The 16,292-nt window shown below is 43.3% G+C and overlaps 1 protein-coding gene across 1 annotated transcript in view; it reads right to left on the bottom strand.

Annotated features, from left to right (window-relative positions):
- The window catches only part of LOC139578978 (mucin-2-like), a 31,740-nt gene extending 16,550 nt beyond the window's left edge, over positions 1 to 15,190 (bottom strand). The window contains exons 1-2 of the mRNA XM_071407146.1: positions 15,053 to 15,190; positions 14,617 to 14,702 (exon numbers count right to left, since the gene is read on the bottom strand). Coding sequence (XP_071263247.1) covers positions 14,617 to 14,668 — 52 coding nt within the window. The 5' untranslated portion in view covers positions 14,669 to 14,702; positions 15,053 to 15,190. The remainder of the gene's footprint in view (positions 1 to 14,616; positions 14,703 to 15,052) is intronic.
- Positions 15,191 to 16,292: the final 1,102 nt, after the last annotated feature.

Here is a 16,292-nt window from a genome sequence, read left to right as displayed (position 1 = left end):
TATGTATACTTGTGATGGTGAGAAATGTTTTATTGTCTGAATACAGCTGGGTCGACCCTTTGGGAAGAATTAAACTTGGTTAAGCTTCTCTAGTGTCAGTGAGTTATTTACTCTGAAACAGCATGCAGCCTAATGAGAAACACTGTGTTCATGATCTTTGATCTTCTTTGAGAGTTAATTAATACCAGTAATTAATTACCACCGTCCATGCCAATTGGTGTGACCAACACATTCTGTCGCCAAAGAGCCAACATGGCTCATCGTATACCCCGTCCATTTTTGGTGAATAACACAACCATCTACGGGGAATCATACAAGAATCATTGTCGAACCAATTTGAAAAGCACCTGCCCTTTTTGTCTCTAGGAAATGGTCCCTTTGGTTTACACACACCTGTATGTATGATATAATGCTGCCATTTTACGTGCTCCTAACCAACTGTGCTATTTTGTATTTTTTTTCACGTTGTTTTTAACTTATTTGTTTACTTATTGTGTACATAATGTTGCTGCTACTGTCGCTTATGACTGAAAATAGCTTCTGGACATCAGAACAGCGATTACTCACCACAAACTGGACAGATTATTTCTTGAACGAGTCCGATGCGAAGGATATACTGCTTTTTCGGGAACGGGCCCAAATCCCCGTCATTTACGTGACGAGTGAGTAAACCACCACTTACATTTACATTTACATTTAAGTCATTTAGCAGACGCTCTTATCCAGAGCGACTTACAAATTGGAAAGTTCATACATATTCATCCTGGTCCCCCCGTGGGAATTGAACCCTGGTCCCCCCGTGGGAATTGAACCCACAACCCTGGCGTTGCAAGCGCCATGCTCTACCAACTGAGCCACACGGACCACTTCCATCCGTTCTATTGGCCAACGTGCAATCATTGGAGGTATTGCTCGCCTGAGGTAGAGCTGTAAACAACACTACCTACCAAGAGAGTTCTCATCTATATTATTTGTAGACGTCTACTTACCACCACAAACAGATGCTGGCACTAAGACCGCACACAACGAGCTGTATAAGGCCATAAGCAAACAAGAAAATTCTAAAATCAGTTTAACCAAATTTCTACCAGCATGTCACATGTACAACCAGAGGAAAATAAACTATAGACCACCTTTACTCCACACACGGAGATGCATACAAAGCTCTCCCTCGCCCTCCATTTGGCAAATCTGACCGTAATTCTATCCTCCTGATTCATGCTTACAAGCAAAAACTAAAGCAGGAAGTAATAGTGACTCACTCAACATGGAAGTGGTCAGATGACGTGGATGATACTCTGCAGGACTGTTTTGCTAGCACAGACTGGAATATGTTCCGGTATTCATCCAATGGCATTTAGGAGTATACCACCTCATTGATGAAGCCGATGACGACGACATCATCCCCACAGTGACCGTACATACATATCCCAAACGGAAGCCATGGATTACAGGCAACATCCGCATTGAGCTAAAGGTTAGAGCTGCCGCTTTCAAGGAGTGGAACACTAATCCGGACACTGATAAGAAATCACAGCACATGAACGAAACATGAAACAGGCAAAGTGTCAATACAGGATTAAGATCGAAACCTACTACAACGGCTCTGACGCTCGTCGGATGTGGCAGGACTGCCCTTTCCCACATGGACAAAAGGAACACCTATTTGAGAACGCTGTTCATTGACTACAGCTCAGCGTTCAACACCATTATGCCCACAAAGCTCATCACTAAGCTAAGGACCCTGCGACTAAACACCTCCCTCTGCAACTGGATCCTGGAATTCCTGACGGGCCACACTCAGGTGGTAAGGGTAGGCAACAACATGTCTGCCACGCTGATCCCCATCACTGGGGACCCTCAGGGGTACGTGCTTAGTCCCTCCTGTAATCGCTGTTCACCCTTGACTGCATGGCCAAACATGACTCCAACACCATCAAGTTTGCTGACGACACATCAGTTGTAGGCCTGATCACCGACAATGATGAGACAGCCTATAGGGAGGAGGTCAGAGGCCTGGCAGTGTGGTGCCAGGACAACAACCTCTCCCTCAATGTGAGCAAGACAAAGGTGCTGATTGTGGACTACAGGAAAAGGCGTGCCGAACAGGCCCCCATTAGCATAGACAGGGCTGTAGTGGAGCGGGTCAATAGTTTCAAGTTCTTTGGTGTCCACATCGCCAACAAACTATTATGGTCCAAACTCACCAAGACAGTCGTGAAGAGGGTGCGACAATGCCTTTTCCCCCTCAGGAGACTGAAAAGATTTGGCATGGGTCCCCAGATCCTCAAGAAGTTCTACAGCTGCACCATCGAGAGCATCCTGACCGGTTGCATCATCACCTGGTACGGCAACTGCTCGGCATCTGACCGTAAGGTGCCACAGAGTGTAGTGCGTACGACCCAGTACATCACTGGGGCTATGATTCCTGCCATCCAGGACCTATATTCTAGGCGATGTCAGAGGAAAGACCAAAAAAATGTCAAAGACTCCAGTAACCCAAGTCATAGACTGTTCTCTTTGCTACCGCATGGCAAGAGGTACCGGAGTGCCAAGTCTAGGACCAAAAGGCTCCTTAACAGCCACTAGCCCCAATCCATAAGACTGCTGAACAATTAATCAAAAGGCCACCAGGACTTTTTATATTGACACTGATTTGATGTTGTCATAATTTACATCAACAGGGAAATTGACTCTGTCAGTACGTAACTCACTTGTAGCAGGCCTACCAGTGTTCAGAGAAGGACTCATTAGCGCCGCAGGGTCTCTGGTCATCAGCTTGGTTTTCTGGGAGAGGAGGAGGAGGAGAAGGAGAACCAACGCTCTCACTAGATGAACTGTGACTATTCTCGGGGAGAGGAAGAGGAGCAAGGCCACTGTCATTGCTGTCATTGCTGGCAATGAGGTATCTGTCGGGATTGGGGGGCTGCTAGCGAAAGCTGCTGCAGAAGTTCTAGCTTCTTCCACATGCAATGGTGTTGCATCAGTCGAGGACGAGGTGGCTTCGCTGACTGGTCTGAATAATCTTCGATAGTTTGGTACGAGCTTAATCAGAAAATGCCTTTTCTTGGCATTTTTGAGCACCACTTGGTCTTGCCTTTTGTTTATCCATCTCACTCTCCGTATCCGAATCCGACCTGCTGATCCAATTTACTATTTTTTTTACTTGGTAGCCAATTAAGTGAGGAGGCCGGGGCTGAGCAAGAGGCCAAATAGATGCATGACAATGATAGGCCTATTGTCTCTGATGCACCTACTACCCATGTAGATTATTGAAAAACACTTAACTTCATACGTGTAACTTAAAAAGGTTTATTAATTACTTTTTGTAGGGTTACTGTCAAAATGATTTAAAGCAGAACGGCAGAGTTATGTCTTAAGTGTAAAACTAATAATTACTCAATATCTCAGCTTTCTGGGGATGCTATGAAGTCCAAAAATGATGGGCGGAGCTAGAAAGTTGGCTATCAGAAGTATTACATTGTAAACTTACTTTTAATCTGTTTGTCTGCATATTTCAAGACATGGCATATGGGGATGTAATGAGATACCCAATGGGCTGGACGATTCTCTTCTCATCACTCATTTCAAGAAAACGTAGACTACAAACTTGGAAATCAATCAATCCGCCACCATTAGCACAATGGAAAATCAAATGATTAGTATTAAAATATTGAAAAAGCATCGTCGACCGAGAAAAACAAATCGGTGCATCTTAAGGCCATGTGGCAAACAATAATGCAGGTACTAGGGATAGCGGTGTTAGCATGCGGGTCTGGGCAGGTGAAATGTAGTCATTGTTTGTGTGCTTATGTAAGTTGTTTTTCGTATGTATACATTTGTATCTGGAGTGAAAAAAGCTATATAAAACAAAAAAATATATATTTATAAAAGAAAATAGACATGGATGACGGGCGCATGGGCCCCACCTTGCAGGGGATGCGGGAGTGTCCGGTCTGCCAGTGGTTAGGGCTATGTAACGACTCCCAACGAAGGTGGCTCCCCTTCCTGTTCGGGTGGCGCTCGGCGTGTGGTGTACGTTGGTTTGTGATTGTCGTGTTTCTCACTTTGTTTGTGGTGAAGCATTTGTTTTAGAGTAGCGTCGTGTTTTCACCCGTGTGGTGGAATTAAATTTGGAATGCTACTCTGAACTCTCTGTCTCCTGCGTTTGACTCCTTTCATCCACTACACCCCGGGCATTACAGGCTAGGGCTGTGAGTGAAATCTGCAAAATGGTTGAGACTAGAAAGACAATTCACATTTGGGATCGTTCAGCGGAAGCTCTCGATGAACGCAAAATTACAGCTGACAATGTGAAATTAACTCTTTACAGTGAGAACAAGGCCTTTCTTCCATAGAAAAGCATTACCTACAGCCCTTACATGCCCATGACGCCCTGTGGACTCGATTGAGCTAGCTAACTGTCTTTTCACAAAATCCATTGTGACTGTATCGGGATGTCTGTGTTAAGATTCAACTTCTGTGGAAATAGGAGGTGACTTAATGTATCCTTGACATGGTCCTTCATTCTCTCCCTGAGGTTACACAAAAACACTGTCTTCCATTACTTTAAGAATTGACTGTTCTACAGACAAAGACTGATATTCTGTACATTTTTAAAAGTTGTCCCCAGGAAGTCATACATTCAATATCAGCTTCCTGTGATTATAGGAAGCGACTTAATTGGGGGTCATAGGAACAGTTTTGAGGGGTTAAAAAGGTTGAACCTTCCCAAATTACCAGCATATGACATTTTAAGTCAATCAGCCCAAAAGCATTTTTGTTTTACCTCCATTGGACACAATAAACAAACTGCCTTGTTAGAATAAATTCTGAAGAGGATATCAGTCAAATATTTTGAGATGAACTTGAAACTTGAAACTGCCTGTCTGTCAGGGTATTTGGTATTTGGAATTTTATTAGGATCCCCTTTAGCTGTTGCAAAAGTAGCAGCTACTCTTCCTGGGGTGCACACAAAACACGAAACATAATACAGAATGACATAATGCAGAACATCACTAGACAAGAACAGATCAAGGACAGAACGTGTGCCTTAAAAAATTAAGGCACACGTAGCCTACATATCAATGCATACACACAAACTATCTAGGACAAATAGGGGAGCGGCGTTGTGCCACGAGGTGTTGCTTTATCTGATTTTTGATGTTTATTTGAGCAATTTAAGATGGAAGGAAGTTCCATGCAATAAGGGCTCTATATAATACTGCACGTTTTCTTGAATTTGTTCTGGATTTGGGGACTATGAAAAGACCCCTGGTGGCATGTCTGGTGGGATAAGTGTATGTGCCAGAGCTGTGTGTAAGTTGACTATGCAAACAATTTGGGATTTTCAACATATGAATGTTTCTTATAAAAAGAAGAAGTGATGCAGTCAGTCTCCTCAACTCTTAGCCTAGAGAGACTGGCATGCATAGTATTTATACCAGCCCTCTGATTACAATTAAAAGCAGAACTAGAGCCTGCAGAACTTCCTTTTTAGAGTGTGGTGTAAAAAAAGCAGAGAATGTCTTTATTACGGCCATCTTTACAACCATTGTATCTACAGTTGAAGTCGGAAGTTTACATAGGTTGGAGTCATTAAAACTCATTTTTCAACCACTCTACAAATGTCTTGTTACTAACAAAAATTTTGGCAAGTTGGTTAGGACATCTACTTTGTGCATGACACAAGTAATTTTTCCAACAATTGTTTAGACTGATTATTTCACTTACAATTCAAAGTATCACAATTCTAGTGGGTGAGAAATTTACATGCACAAAGTTGACTGTGCCTTTAATCAGCTTGGAAAATACCAGAAAATTATTTAATGGCTTTAGAAGCTTCTGATAGGCTAACTGACATTATTTGAGTCAAATCAAATCAAATCAAATTGTATTTGTCACATACACATGGTTAGCAGATGTTAATGCGAGTGTAGCGAAATGCTTGTGCTTCTAGTTCCGACAATGCAGTAATAACCAACGAGTAATCTAACCTAACAATTTCACAACAACTACCTTATACACACAATGTAAAGGAATGAAGAATATGTACATAAAAATATATGAATGAGTGATGGTACAGAACGGCATAGGCACGATGCAGTAGATGGTATCGAGTACAGTATATACATATGAGCTGAGTAATGTAGGGTATGTAAACATTATATGAAGTGCATTGTTTAAAGTGGCTAGTGATACATTTTTTACATACATTTTTACTTTATTAAAGTGGCTGGAGTTGAGTCAGTATGTTGGCAGCAACCACTCAATGTTAGTGGTGGCTGTTTAACAGTCTGATGGCCTTGAGATAGAAGCTGTTTTTCAGTCTCTGCTTTGATGCAGGTGCATATCATGATGCATATCACCTTTTGGATGATAGCGGGGTGAACAGGCAGTGGCTCGGGTGGTTGATGTCCTTGATGATCTTTATTGCCTTCCTGTGACATCGGGTGGTGTAGGTGTCCTGGAGGAAAGGTAGTTTGCCCCCGGTGATGCGTTGTGCAGACCTCACTACCCTCTGGAGAGCCTTACGGTTGTGGGCGGAGCAGTTGCCGTACCAGGCGGTGATACAGCCCGACAGGATGCTCTCGATTGTGCATCTGTAACAGTTTGTGAGTGCTTTTGGTGACAAGCCAAATTTCTTCAGCCTCGCTGCTGCGCCTTCTTCACCACGCTGTCTGTGTGGGTGGACCAATTCAGTTTGTCCGTGATGTGTATGCGGAGGAACTTAAAACTTCCTACCCTCTCCACTACTGTTCCGTCCATGTGGATAGGGGGTTGCTCCCTCTGCTGTTTCCTGAAGTCCACGATCATCTCCTTTGTTTTGTTGACATTGAGTGTGTGGTTATTTTCCTGACACCACACTCCGAGGGCCCTCACCTCCTCCCTGTAGGCCGTCTCGTCGTTGTTGGTAATAAAGCCTACCACTGTAGTGTCGTCTGCAAACTTGATGATTGAGTTGGAGGCGTGCATGGCCACGCAGTCGTGGGTGAACAGGGAGTACAGGAGAGGGCTCAGAGTTGTTGAATTGCGACTCTACTTTGTCTCTATACTGACGCTTAGCTTGTTTGATTGCCTTGCGGAGGGAATAGCTACACTGTTTGTATTCGGTCATGTTTCCGGTCACCTTGCCCTGATTAAAAGCAGTGATTCGCGCTTTCAGTTTCGCGCGAATGCTGCCATCAATCCACGGTTTCTGGTTTGGGAATGTTTTAATAGTCGCAGTGGGTACGACATCGCCGATGCACTTGCTAATAAACTCGCTCACCGAATCAGCGTATTCGTCAATGTTATTGTTTGACGCAATGCGGAACATATCCCAGTCCACGTGATCGAAGCAATCTTGAAGCGTGGAATCAGATTGGTCGGACCAGCGTTGAACAGACCTGAGGGCGGGAGCTTCCTGTTTTAGTTTCTGTCTGTAGGCGAGGAGCAACAAAATGGAGTCGTGGTCAGCTTTTCCGAAAGGAGGGCGGGGGAGGGCCTTATATGCGTCGCGGAAGTTAGAATAACAATGATCCAGGGTTTTGCCAGCCCTGGTAGCACAGTCGATATGCTGATAGAATTTGGGGAGTCTTGTTTTCAGATTAGCTTTGTTAAAATCCCCAGCTACAATAAATGCAGCCTCAGGATATGTGGTTTCCAGTTTACATAGAGTCAAATGAAGTTCGTTCAGGGCCATCGATGTGTCTGCTTGGGGGGGAATAGATGCGGCTGTGATTATAATCGAGGATAATTCTCTTGGTAGATAATGCGGTCGACATTTGATTGTGAGGAATTCTAAGTCAGGTGAACAGAAGGACTTGAGTTCCTGTATGTTGTTATGATCACACCACGTCTCGTTAATCATAAGGCATACCCCCCCCCCCCCCCCGCCCCTCTTCTTAACAGAAAGATGCTTGTTTCTGTTGGCGCGATGCGTGAAGAAACCAGCTGGCCGTACCGACTCCGATAGCGTGTCTCGAGTGAGCCATGTTTCCGTGAAGCAAAGAACGTTACAGTCTCTTATGTCTCTCTGGAATGCTACCCTTGCTCGGATTTCGTCTACCTTGTTGTCGAGAGACTGGACATTGGCGAGTAGTATGCTTGGGAGCGGTGCGCGATGTGCCCGTCTACGAAGCCTGACCAGAAGACCGCTTCGTCTGGCCCTTTAACGGCGTCGTTGTTGTTTTGGTTCGCCGGCTGGGATCCGATCCATTGTCCTGGGTGGTGGGCAAAACAGAGGATCCACTTTGGGAAAGTCGTATTCCTGGTCGTAATGATGGTGAGTTGACGGTGCTCTTATATCCAATAGGTCCTCCCGACTGTATGTAATAAAACCTAAGATTACCTGGGGTACCAATGTAAGAAATAACACGAAAAAAACAAAATACTGCATAGTTTCCTAGGAACGCGAAGCGAGGCGGCCATCCCTGTCGGCGCCGGAAGACAACTCAAGTCAATTGGAAGTGGACCTGTGGATGTATTTCAAGGCCTACCTTCAAACTCAGTGCCTCTTTGCTTGACATCATGGGAAAATCAAACGGAATCAGCCAAGACCTCAGAAAAAAACTGTAGACCTCCACAAGTCTGGTTCATCCATGGGAGCAATTTCCAAATGCCTTAAGGTACAATGTTCATCTGTACAAACAATAGTACGCAAGTATAAACACCATGGGACCATGCAGCCATCATACCGCTCAGAAAGGAGACGCGTTCTGTCTCCTAGAGATGAACGTACTTTGATGTGAAATGTGCAAATCAATCCACGAACAACAGCAAAGAACCTTGTGAACATGCTGGACGAAACAGGTACAAAAGTATCTATATCCACAGTAAAACAAGTCCTATATCGACATAATCTGAAAGGCCGCTCAGCAAGGAAGAAGCCACTGCTCCAAAGCTGCCATAAAAAAGCCAGACTACGGTTTGCAACTGCACATGGGGACAAAGATCCTACTATTTAGAGAAATATCCTCTGGTCTGATGAAACAAAAATAAAACTGTTTGGCCATAATGACTATCGTTATGTTTGGAGGAAAAAGGGGGAGGCTTGCATGCTGAAGAACACCATCCCAACCATGAAGCACGGGGGTGGCAGCATCATGTTGTGGGGGCGCTCTACTGCAGGGTGGACTGGTGCACTTCACAAAATAAATGGCATCATGAGGCTGGAAAATTATTTGGATATATTGAAGCAACATCTCAAGAGATCAGTCAGGAAGTTAAAGCTTGGTCGCAAATGGGTCTTCCAAATAGACAATGACCCCAAGCATACTTCCAAAGTTGTGGCAAAATGGCTTAAGGACAACAAAGTCAATGTACAGTCGTGGCCAAAAGTTTTGAGAATGACACAAATATTAATTATCACAAAGTCTGCTGCCTCAGTTTGTAATGTCAATTTGCATATACTCCAGAATGTTATTAAGAGTGATCAGATGAATTGCAATTAATTGCAAAGTCCCTCTTTGCCATGCAAATTAACTGAATCCCCCAAAAACATTTCCACTGCATTTCAGCCCTGCCACAAAAGGACCAGCTGACATCATGTCAGTGATTCTCTCGTAAACACAGGTGTCAGTGTTGACGATGACAAGGCTGGAGATCACTCTGTCATGCTGATTGAGTTCGAATAACAGACTGGAAAGTTAAAAAGGAGGGTTGTGCTTGGAATCATTGTTCTTCCTCTGTCAACCATGGTTACCTGCAAGGAAACACGTGCCATCATCATTGCTTTGCACAAAAAGGGCTTCACAGGCAAGGATTTTGCTGCCAGTAAGATTGCACCTAAATCAACCATTTATCGGATCATCAAGAACTTCAAGGAAAGCGGTTCAATTGTTTTGAAGAAGGCTTCAGGGTGCCCAAGAAAGTCCAGCAAGCGCCAGGACCATCTCCTAAAGTTGCGGGATCGGGGCACCACCAGGACAAAGCTTGCTCAGGAATAGCAGCATGCAGGTGTGAGTGCATCTGCACTAGAGGTTGACCGATTAATCGGAATGGCCGATTAATCGGGGCCGATTTCAAGTTTTCATAACAATCGGAAATTGGTATTTTTGGGGGCCGATTTGCCGATATTTTTTTTTTACACCTTTATTTAATCTTTATTTAACTAGGCAAGTCAGTTAAGAAAACATTCTTATTTTCAATGACGGCAAGGCAGAACGACAGATTTTTAACCTTGTCAGCTCGGGGGATCCAATCTTGCATTGATTACATTGCACTCCACGAGGAGCCAGCCTGTTAGCGAATGCAGTAAGCTAAGGTAAGTTGCTAGCTAGCATTAAACTTATCTTATAAAAAACAATCAATCAATGACTGTCATTGCTCCAATGTGTACTTAACCATAAACATCAATGCCTTTCTTAAAATCAATACACAAGTATATATTTTTAAACCTGCATATTTAGCTAAAAGAAATCCAGGTTAGCAGGCAATATTAACCAGGTGAAATTGTGTCAGTTCTCTTGCGTTCATTGCACGCAGAGTCAGGGTATATGCAACAGTTTGGTCCGCCTGGCTCTTTGCGAACTAATTTGCCAGAACCTTACGTAATTATGACAACATTGAAGGTTGTGCAATGTAACAGGAATATTTAGACTCATGGATGCCACCCGTTAGATAAAATACGGAAGGGAATAAACGTTTTGTTTTCGAGGTGATAGTTTCCTGATTAGTCAAAGGTATATGGTTTAGAGAGAAATAGTCGACGCGTTATAATTCCTGTAATAACTTGCGGCTGAATTTGAAAGGGGTTCCTTCGTTATTTTACCGTTCATGTCTTCCATAGAGAATGTCTTGATCTACTTCAAATAAGGTCTGTGTTTCGTGCAGGCTTAAACCGCCTCGACGTTTTGATACCCGTGTAAATCTCACTAGGATAAGGTAACGTTTGTCAACATATTTTCATAAATCCACTCTACAATTTTTTTTATCTTCGCTTATATTTAGCCAATATTGATCAGAGTTACCTTGTCCTATGGATATCTACACAGTTATAAAATTGGCACGGTGATGTAAGCCTACACGAAACACAGACCTTATTTTAAGTGAATCTAAAAATATCCTCTGGAATAAATGAAGGAACCGCTTTTCAGATTTTGCTAGGTGTCATGGGAATTATGACTCGCACTTTGGTTGTCAATTCTTACCATGCCCATTATTAAAATAGGATTTCCTGCATATAGAAATGAAAGTTTTTGTTTTCAACATTCATCACAGGTAACTTAAACTCTATTTTTATTCAAACAGTTGAGAGTATTTGTCTCCTAAGCAGACTCTTCAGTATCATTGTCACTTCAGAGCTGTGTGCGTGTGTGTATTTATGTATTATATTAAGTTAAAATAAAAGTGTTCATTGTTCATTCAGTATTGTTGCAATTGTCATTATTACAAAAATGTGTGTGTGTGTATGATATATATATATATATATATATATATATATATATATATATATACACTGCTCAAAAAAATAAAGGGAACACTTAAACAACACAATGTAACTCCAAGTCAATCACACTTCTGTGAAATCAAACTGTCCACTTAGGAACCAACACTGATTGACAATAAATGTCACATGCTGTTGTGCAAATGGAATAGACAACAGGTGGAAATTATAGGCAATTAGCAAGACACCCCCAATAAAGGAGTGGTTCTGCAGGTGGTGACCACAGACCACTTCTCAGTTCCTATGCTTCCTGGCTGATGTTTTGGTCACTTTTGAATGCTGGCGGTGCTTTCACTCTACTGGTAGCATGAGACGGAGTCTACAACCCACACAAGTGGCTCAGGTAGTGCAGCTCATCCAGGATGGCACATCAATGCGAGCTGTGGCAAGAAGGTTTGCTGTGTCTGTCAGCGTAGTGTCCAGAGCATGGATGCGCTACCAGGAGACAGGCCAGTACATCAGGAGACGTGGAGGAGGCCGTAGGAGGGCAACAACCCAGCAGCAGGACCGCTACCTCCGCCTTTGTGCAAGGAGGAGCACTGCCAGAGCCCTGCAAAATGACCTCCAGCAGGCCACAAATGTGCATGTGTCTGCTCAAACGGTCAGAAACAAACTCCATGAGGGTGGTATGAGGGCCCGACGTCCACAGGTGGGGGTTGTGCTTACAGCTCAACACCGTGCAGGACGTTTGGCATTTGCCAGAGAACACCAAGATTGGCAAATTCGCCACTGGCGCTCTGTGCTCTTCACAGATGAAAGCAGGTTCACACTGAGCACATGTGACAGATGTGACAGAGTCTGGAGACGCCGTGGAGAACGTTCTGCTGCCTGCAACATCCTCCAGCATGACCTTTTTGGCGGTGGGTCAGTCATGGTGTGGTGTGGCATTTCTTTGGGGGGCCGCACAGTCCTCCATGTGCTCGCCAGAGGTAGCCTGACTGCCATTAGGTATCGAGATGAGATCCTCAGACCCCTTGTGAGACCATATGCTGGTGCGGTTGGCCCTGGGTTCTTCCTAATGCAAGACAATGCTAGACCTCATGTGGCTGGAGTGTGTCAGCAGTTCCTGCAAGAGGAAGGCATTGATGCTATGGACTGGCCCGCCCGTTCCCCAGACCTGAATCCAATTGAGCACATCTGGGACATCATGTCTCGCTCCATCCACCAACGCCACGTTGCACCACAGACTCCAGGAGTTGGCGGATGCTTTAGTCCAGGTCTGGGAGGAGATCCCTCAGGAGACCATTCGCCACCTCATCAGGAGCATGCCCAGGCGTTGTAGGGAGGTCATACAGGCACGTGGAGGCCACACACACTACTGAGCCTAATTTTGACTTTTTTTAAGGACATTACATCAAAGTTGGATCAGCCTGTAGTGTGGTTTTCCACTTTAATTTTGAGTGTGACTCCAAATCCAGACCTCCATGGGTTGATAAATTTGATTTCCATTGATACTTTTTGTGTGATTTTGTTGTCAGCACATTCAACTATGTAAAGAAAAAAGTATTTAATAAGAATATTTCATTCATTCAGATCTAGGATGTGTTATTTTAGTGTTCCCTTTATTTTCTTGAGCAGTGTATTTAAAAAAATATATATATTTATAAATCGGCCGATTAATCGGTATCGGCTTTTTTTGTCCTCCAATAATCGGTATCGGTATCGGCATTGAAAAATCATAATCGGTCGACCTCTAATCTGCACACACGAAGACTTTTGGAGGATGTCCTGGTGTCAAGAAGGGCAGCAAAGAAGCCACTTCTCTCCAGGAAAAACATCAGGGACAGACTGATATTCTGCAAAAGGTACAGGGATTGGACTGCTGAGGACTGGGGTAAAGTCATTTTCTCTGATGAATCCCCTTTCCGATTGTTTGGGATATCTGGAAAATACCTTGTCCGGAGAAGACAATGTGAGGTTGCTTCTCAGCCAAGGGAGTGGGCTCACTCACAATTTTGCCTAAGAACACAGCCATGAATAAAGAATGGTACCAACACATCCTCCGAGAGCAACTTCTACCAACCATGCAGGAGCAGTTTGGTGATGAACAATGCCTTTGCCAACATGATGGAGCACCTTGCCATAAGGTAAAAGTGATAAGTAAGGGGCTCGGGGAAAAAAACATTGATATTTTGGGTCCATGGCCAGGAAACTCCCCAGACCTTAATCCCATTGAGAACTTGTGGTCAATCCTCAAAAAGAAGGGCCAACACTGTAAATATTGACTCTTTGCATCAACATTATGTAATTGTCAATAAAAACCTTTGACACTTATGAAATGCTTGTAATTATACTTCAGTATTCCATAGTAACATCTGACAAAAATATCTAAAGACGCTGAATCAGCAAACTTTGTGAAAATGTATATTTGTGTCATTCTCAAAACTTTTGACCATGACTGTATTGGAGTGGTAATCACAAAGCCCTGACCTCAATCCTATAGAAAAGAAGAAGGGAAGGGCCTTGGTCAGGGAGGTGACCAAAAACCCAATGTTAGCTCTGAGAAAGCTCCAGAGTTCCTCTGTGGAGATGGGAGAACCTTCCAGAAGGACAACCATCTCTGCAGCACTCCACCTTTCAGGCATTTATAGTACAGTGGCCAGACGGAAGCCACTAATCAGGAAAAGGCACCTAACAGCCCGCTTGGAGTATGCCACAAGGCACCTTAAAGACTCTCAGACCATGAGAAACAAGATTATCTAGTCTGTTAAAACCAAGATTGAACTCTGTGGCCTGAATGCCAAGCGTCACGTCTGGAGGAAACCTGGCACCATCCCTACGGTGAATTATGGTGGTGGCAGCATCTTGTTGTGGGGATGTTTTTCAGTGGCAGGGACTGGGAGACTAATCAGGATCGAGGGAAAGATGAAGGGAGCAAAGTACATAGAGATACATGTTGAAAACCTACTCTAGAGCTCTCAGGACCTCAGAGTGGGGCGATGGTTCACCTTCCAACAGGCCTGTGATATTTCAGTTTGTATTTTAAACAAAATTGCTAAAAAATATACAGTAATTCACCAGTAACAACTATTTAATTGACATTGATAGGGTTTGGCAATAACAATATTGATGAAACAGTAACTTTCAACACCATCAACTTGTTTTGACGTCATTGCCGTCACCCAGGAGACAGAGGAGACGCATTACATGGCTCCTCAAGAGAGGAGTAAATAACAGGAGAAACTTACCAGGGACAACTGCATAGAAGCAGAGAACTGCTGTCAAAATCTTCCAATACATGTCACCTTTTAATGCTACCGCTACCTGGAAATACCTACAAATGAGTAGAGAACAAATTGAAGAGTTGGAAGCAAATTATCAAATAAAATATTACAGGATCAGACAATTAAAGTGAAGATTTGTGGAATTTGATCAATGAAATAACCAGCCAATATTGTATTTTAAACGTAGTTTAACAAAATAGTTATCCATGTTGGTTAATTTAACAATCTAGGTGATTTGAAAGTGTAAAATAAATCAACACATGCAATAGTCAGAAGTGTTCATATACTTGACTGCCTATGGTCAAACCAAAGAGCAGACCAACTCTCATGCATTCAGGTGCGTGAGAAGAGACTGATAATGTTCAAACAAAGAACAGATATCATAACATCCATCACTCACCTTTGGAAATAGAACTATGTTCACCGCGAAGAGGAGTCCTGTTACTTTCTTTCCACAATAGAATGATAATGAATTGACTAATTTCCAGATGTAGAACTATCTGCCTCGCAGCCAAATAACAACTACCTTGGGAGTGTAGATGATGGGAGCATTTAAGGAGAGGAAGTAATTGGGTTGACATAAGCACTCCCATCACTTCATCGTTCATGTTGCCCAAACAACATTTTTATGCAAAGTTTCTCAACAAACTGGCAAAACAACGCGGAAACCCTGTAACAATACTTCCTGGTGAATTACAAGAAAGGACATGTCATTTGATTAGTTAAAGCTCCAGACATCTGTGTGACATCAGACTGCAGAAAGAGTAGATGATTATAAGAAGCATTCCCTCACACATTTCCCCGCCAGTGTTTCGGTAAAACATTTAGGGATGGGGCTGGAGAAATGTGACCAGTCTGAAATTCATAAACAGAGCAGGATCCCATCCATGAAATCAACATTTGTGTTTTAACCATGTTCTGAAGCTATACATTGTTTGTTAACATTTACTTTGTGAGTAAAACAAGCTTATATTTTGTGTTCTGATTGAGTACGACAGTGGAAGTACGCTCATGAGGCATTTATATGTTATATTCTTCAAGAATCAATGGGTATACAGTGCATTCGGAAAGTATTCAAAACCCTTAGACATTTTCCACATTTTGTTATGTCACAGCCTTATTCTAAAATGAATTACATTTGAAAAAATGAAATATTACATTTACATAAGTATTCAGACCCTTTACTCAGTACTTTGTTGAAGAACCTTTGGCGGAGATTACAGCCTTGAGACTTCTTGGGTAGGACGCCTCAAGCTTGGCACACCTGTATTTGGGGAGTTTCTCCCATTCTTCTCTGCAGATCATCTCAAGCTCTGTCAGGTTGGTTGGGGAGCGTCACTGCACAGCTATTTTCAGGTCTCTCCAGAGATGTTCGATCAGGTTCAAGTCTGGGCTCTGGCTGAGCCACTCAAGGACATTCAGAGACTTGTCCCAAAGCCACTCCAGCATTGTCTTGGCTGTGTGCTTAAGCTTGTTGCCCTTTTGGAAGGTGAACCTTCGCCCTAGTGTGAGGTCCTGAGTGCTCTTGAGCAGGTTCTCATCAAGAATCTCTCTGTACTTTGCTAAGTTAATCTTTCCCTCAGTCCTGACTAGTCTCCAAGTCCCTGCGCCTGAAAAAAATCCCCATGGCATGATGCTGC

This window comes from Salvelinus alpinus, chromosome 6, assembly GCF_045679555.1.
Source record: "Salvelinus alpinus chromosome 6, SLU_Salpinus.1, whole genome shotgun sequence".
Lineage (NCBI taxonomy): Eukaryota > Metazoa > Chordata > Actinopteri > Salmoniformes > Salmonidae > Salvelinus > Salvelinus alpinus.
Note: the sequence above shows the minus strand (reverse complement) of the source record. Positions and strands in the feature narration are given on the sequence as shown.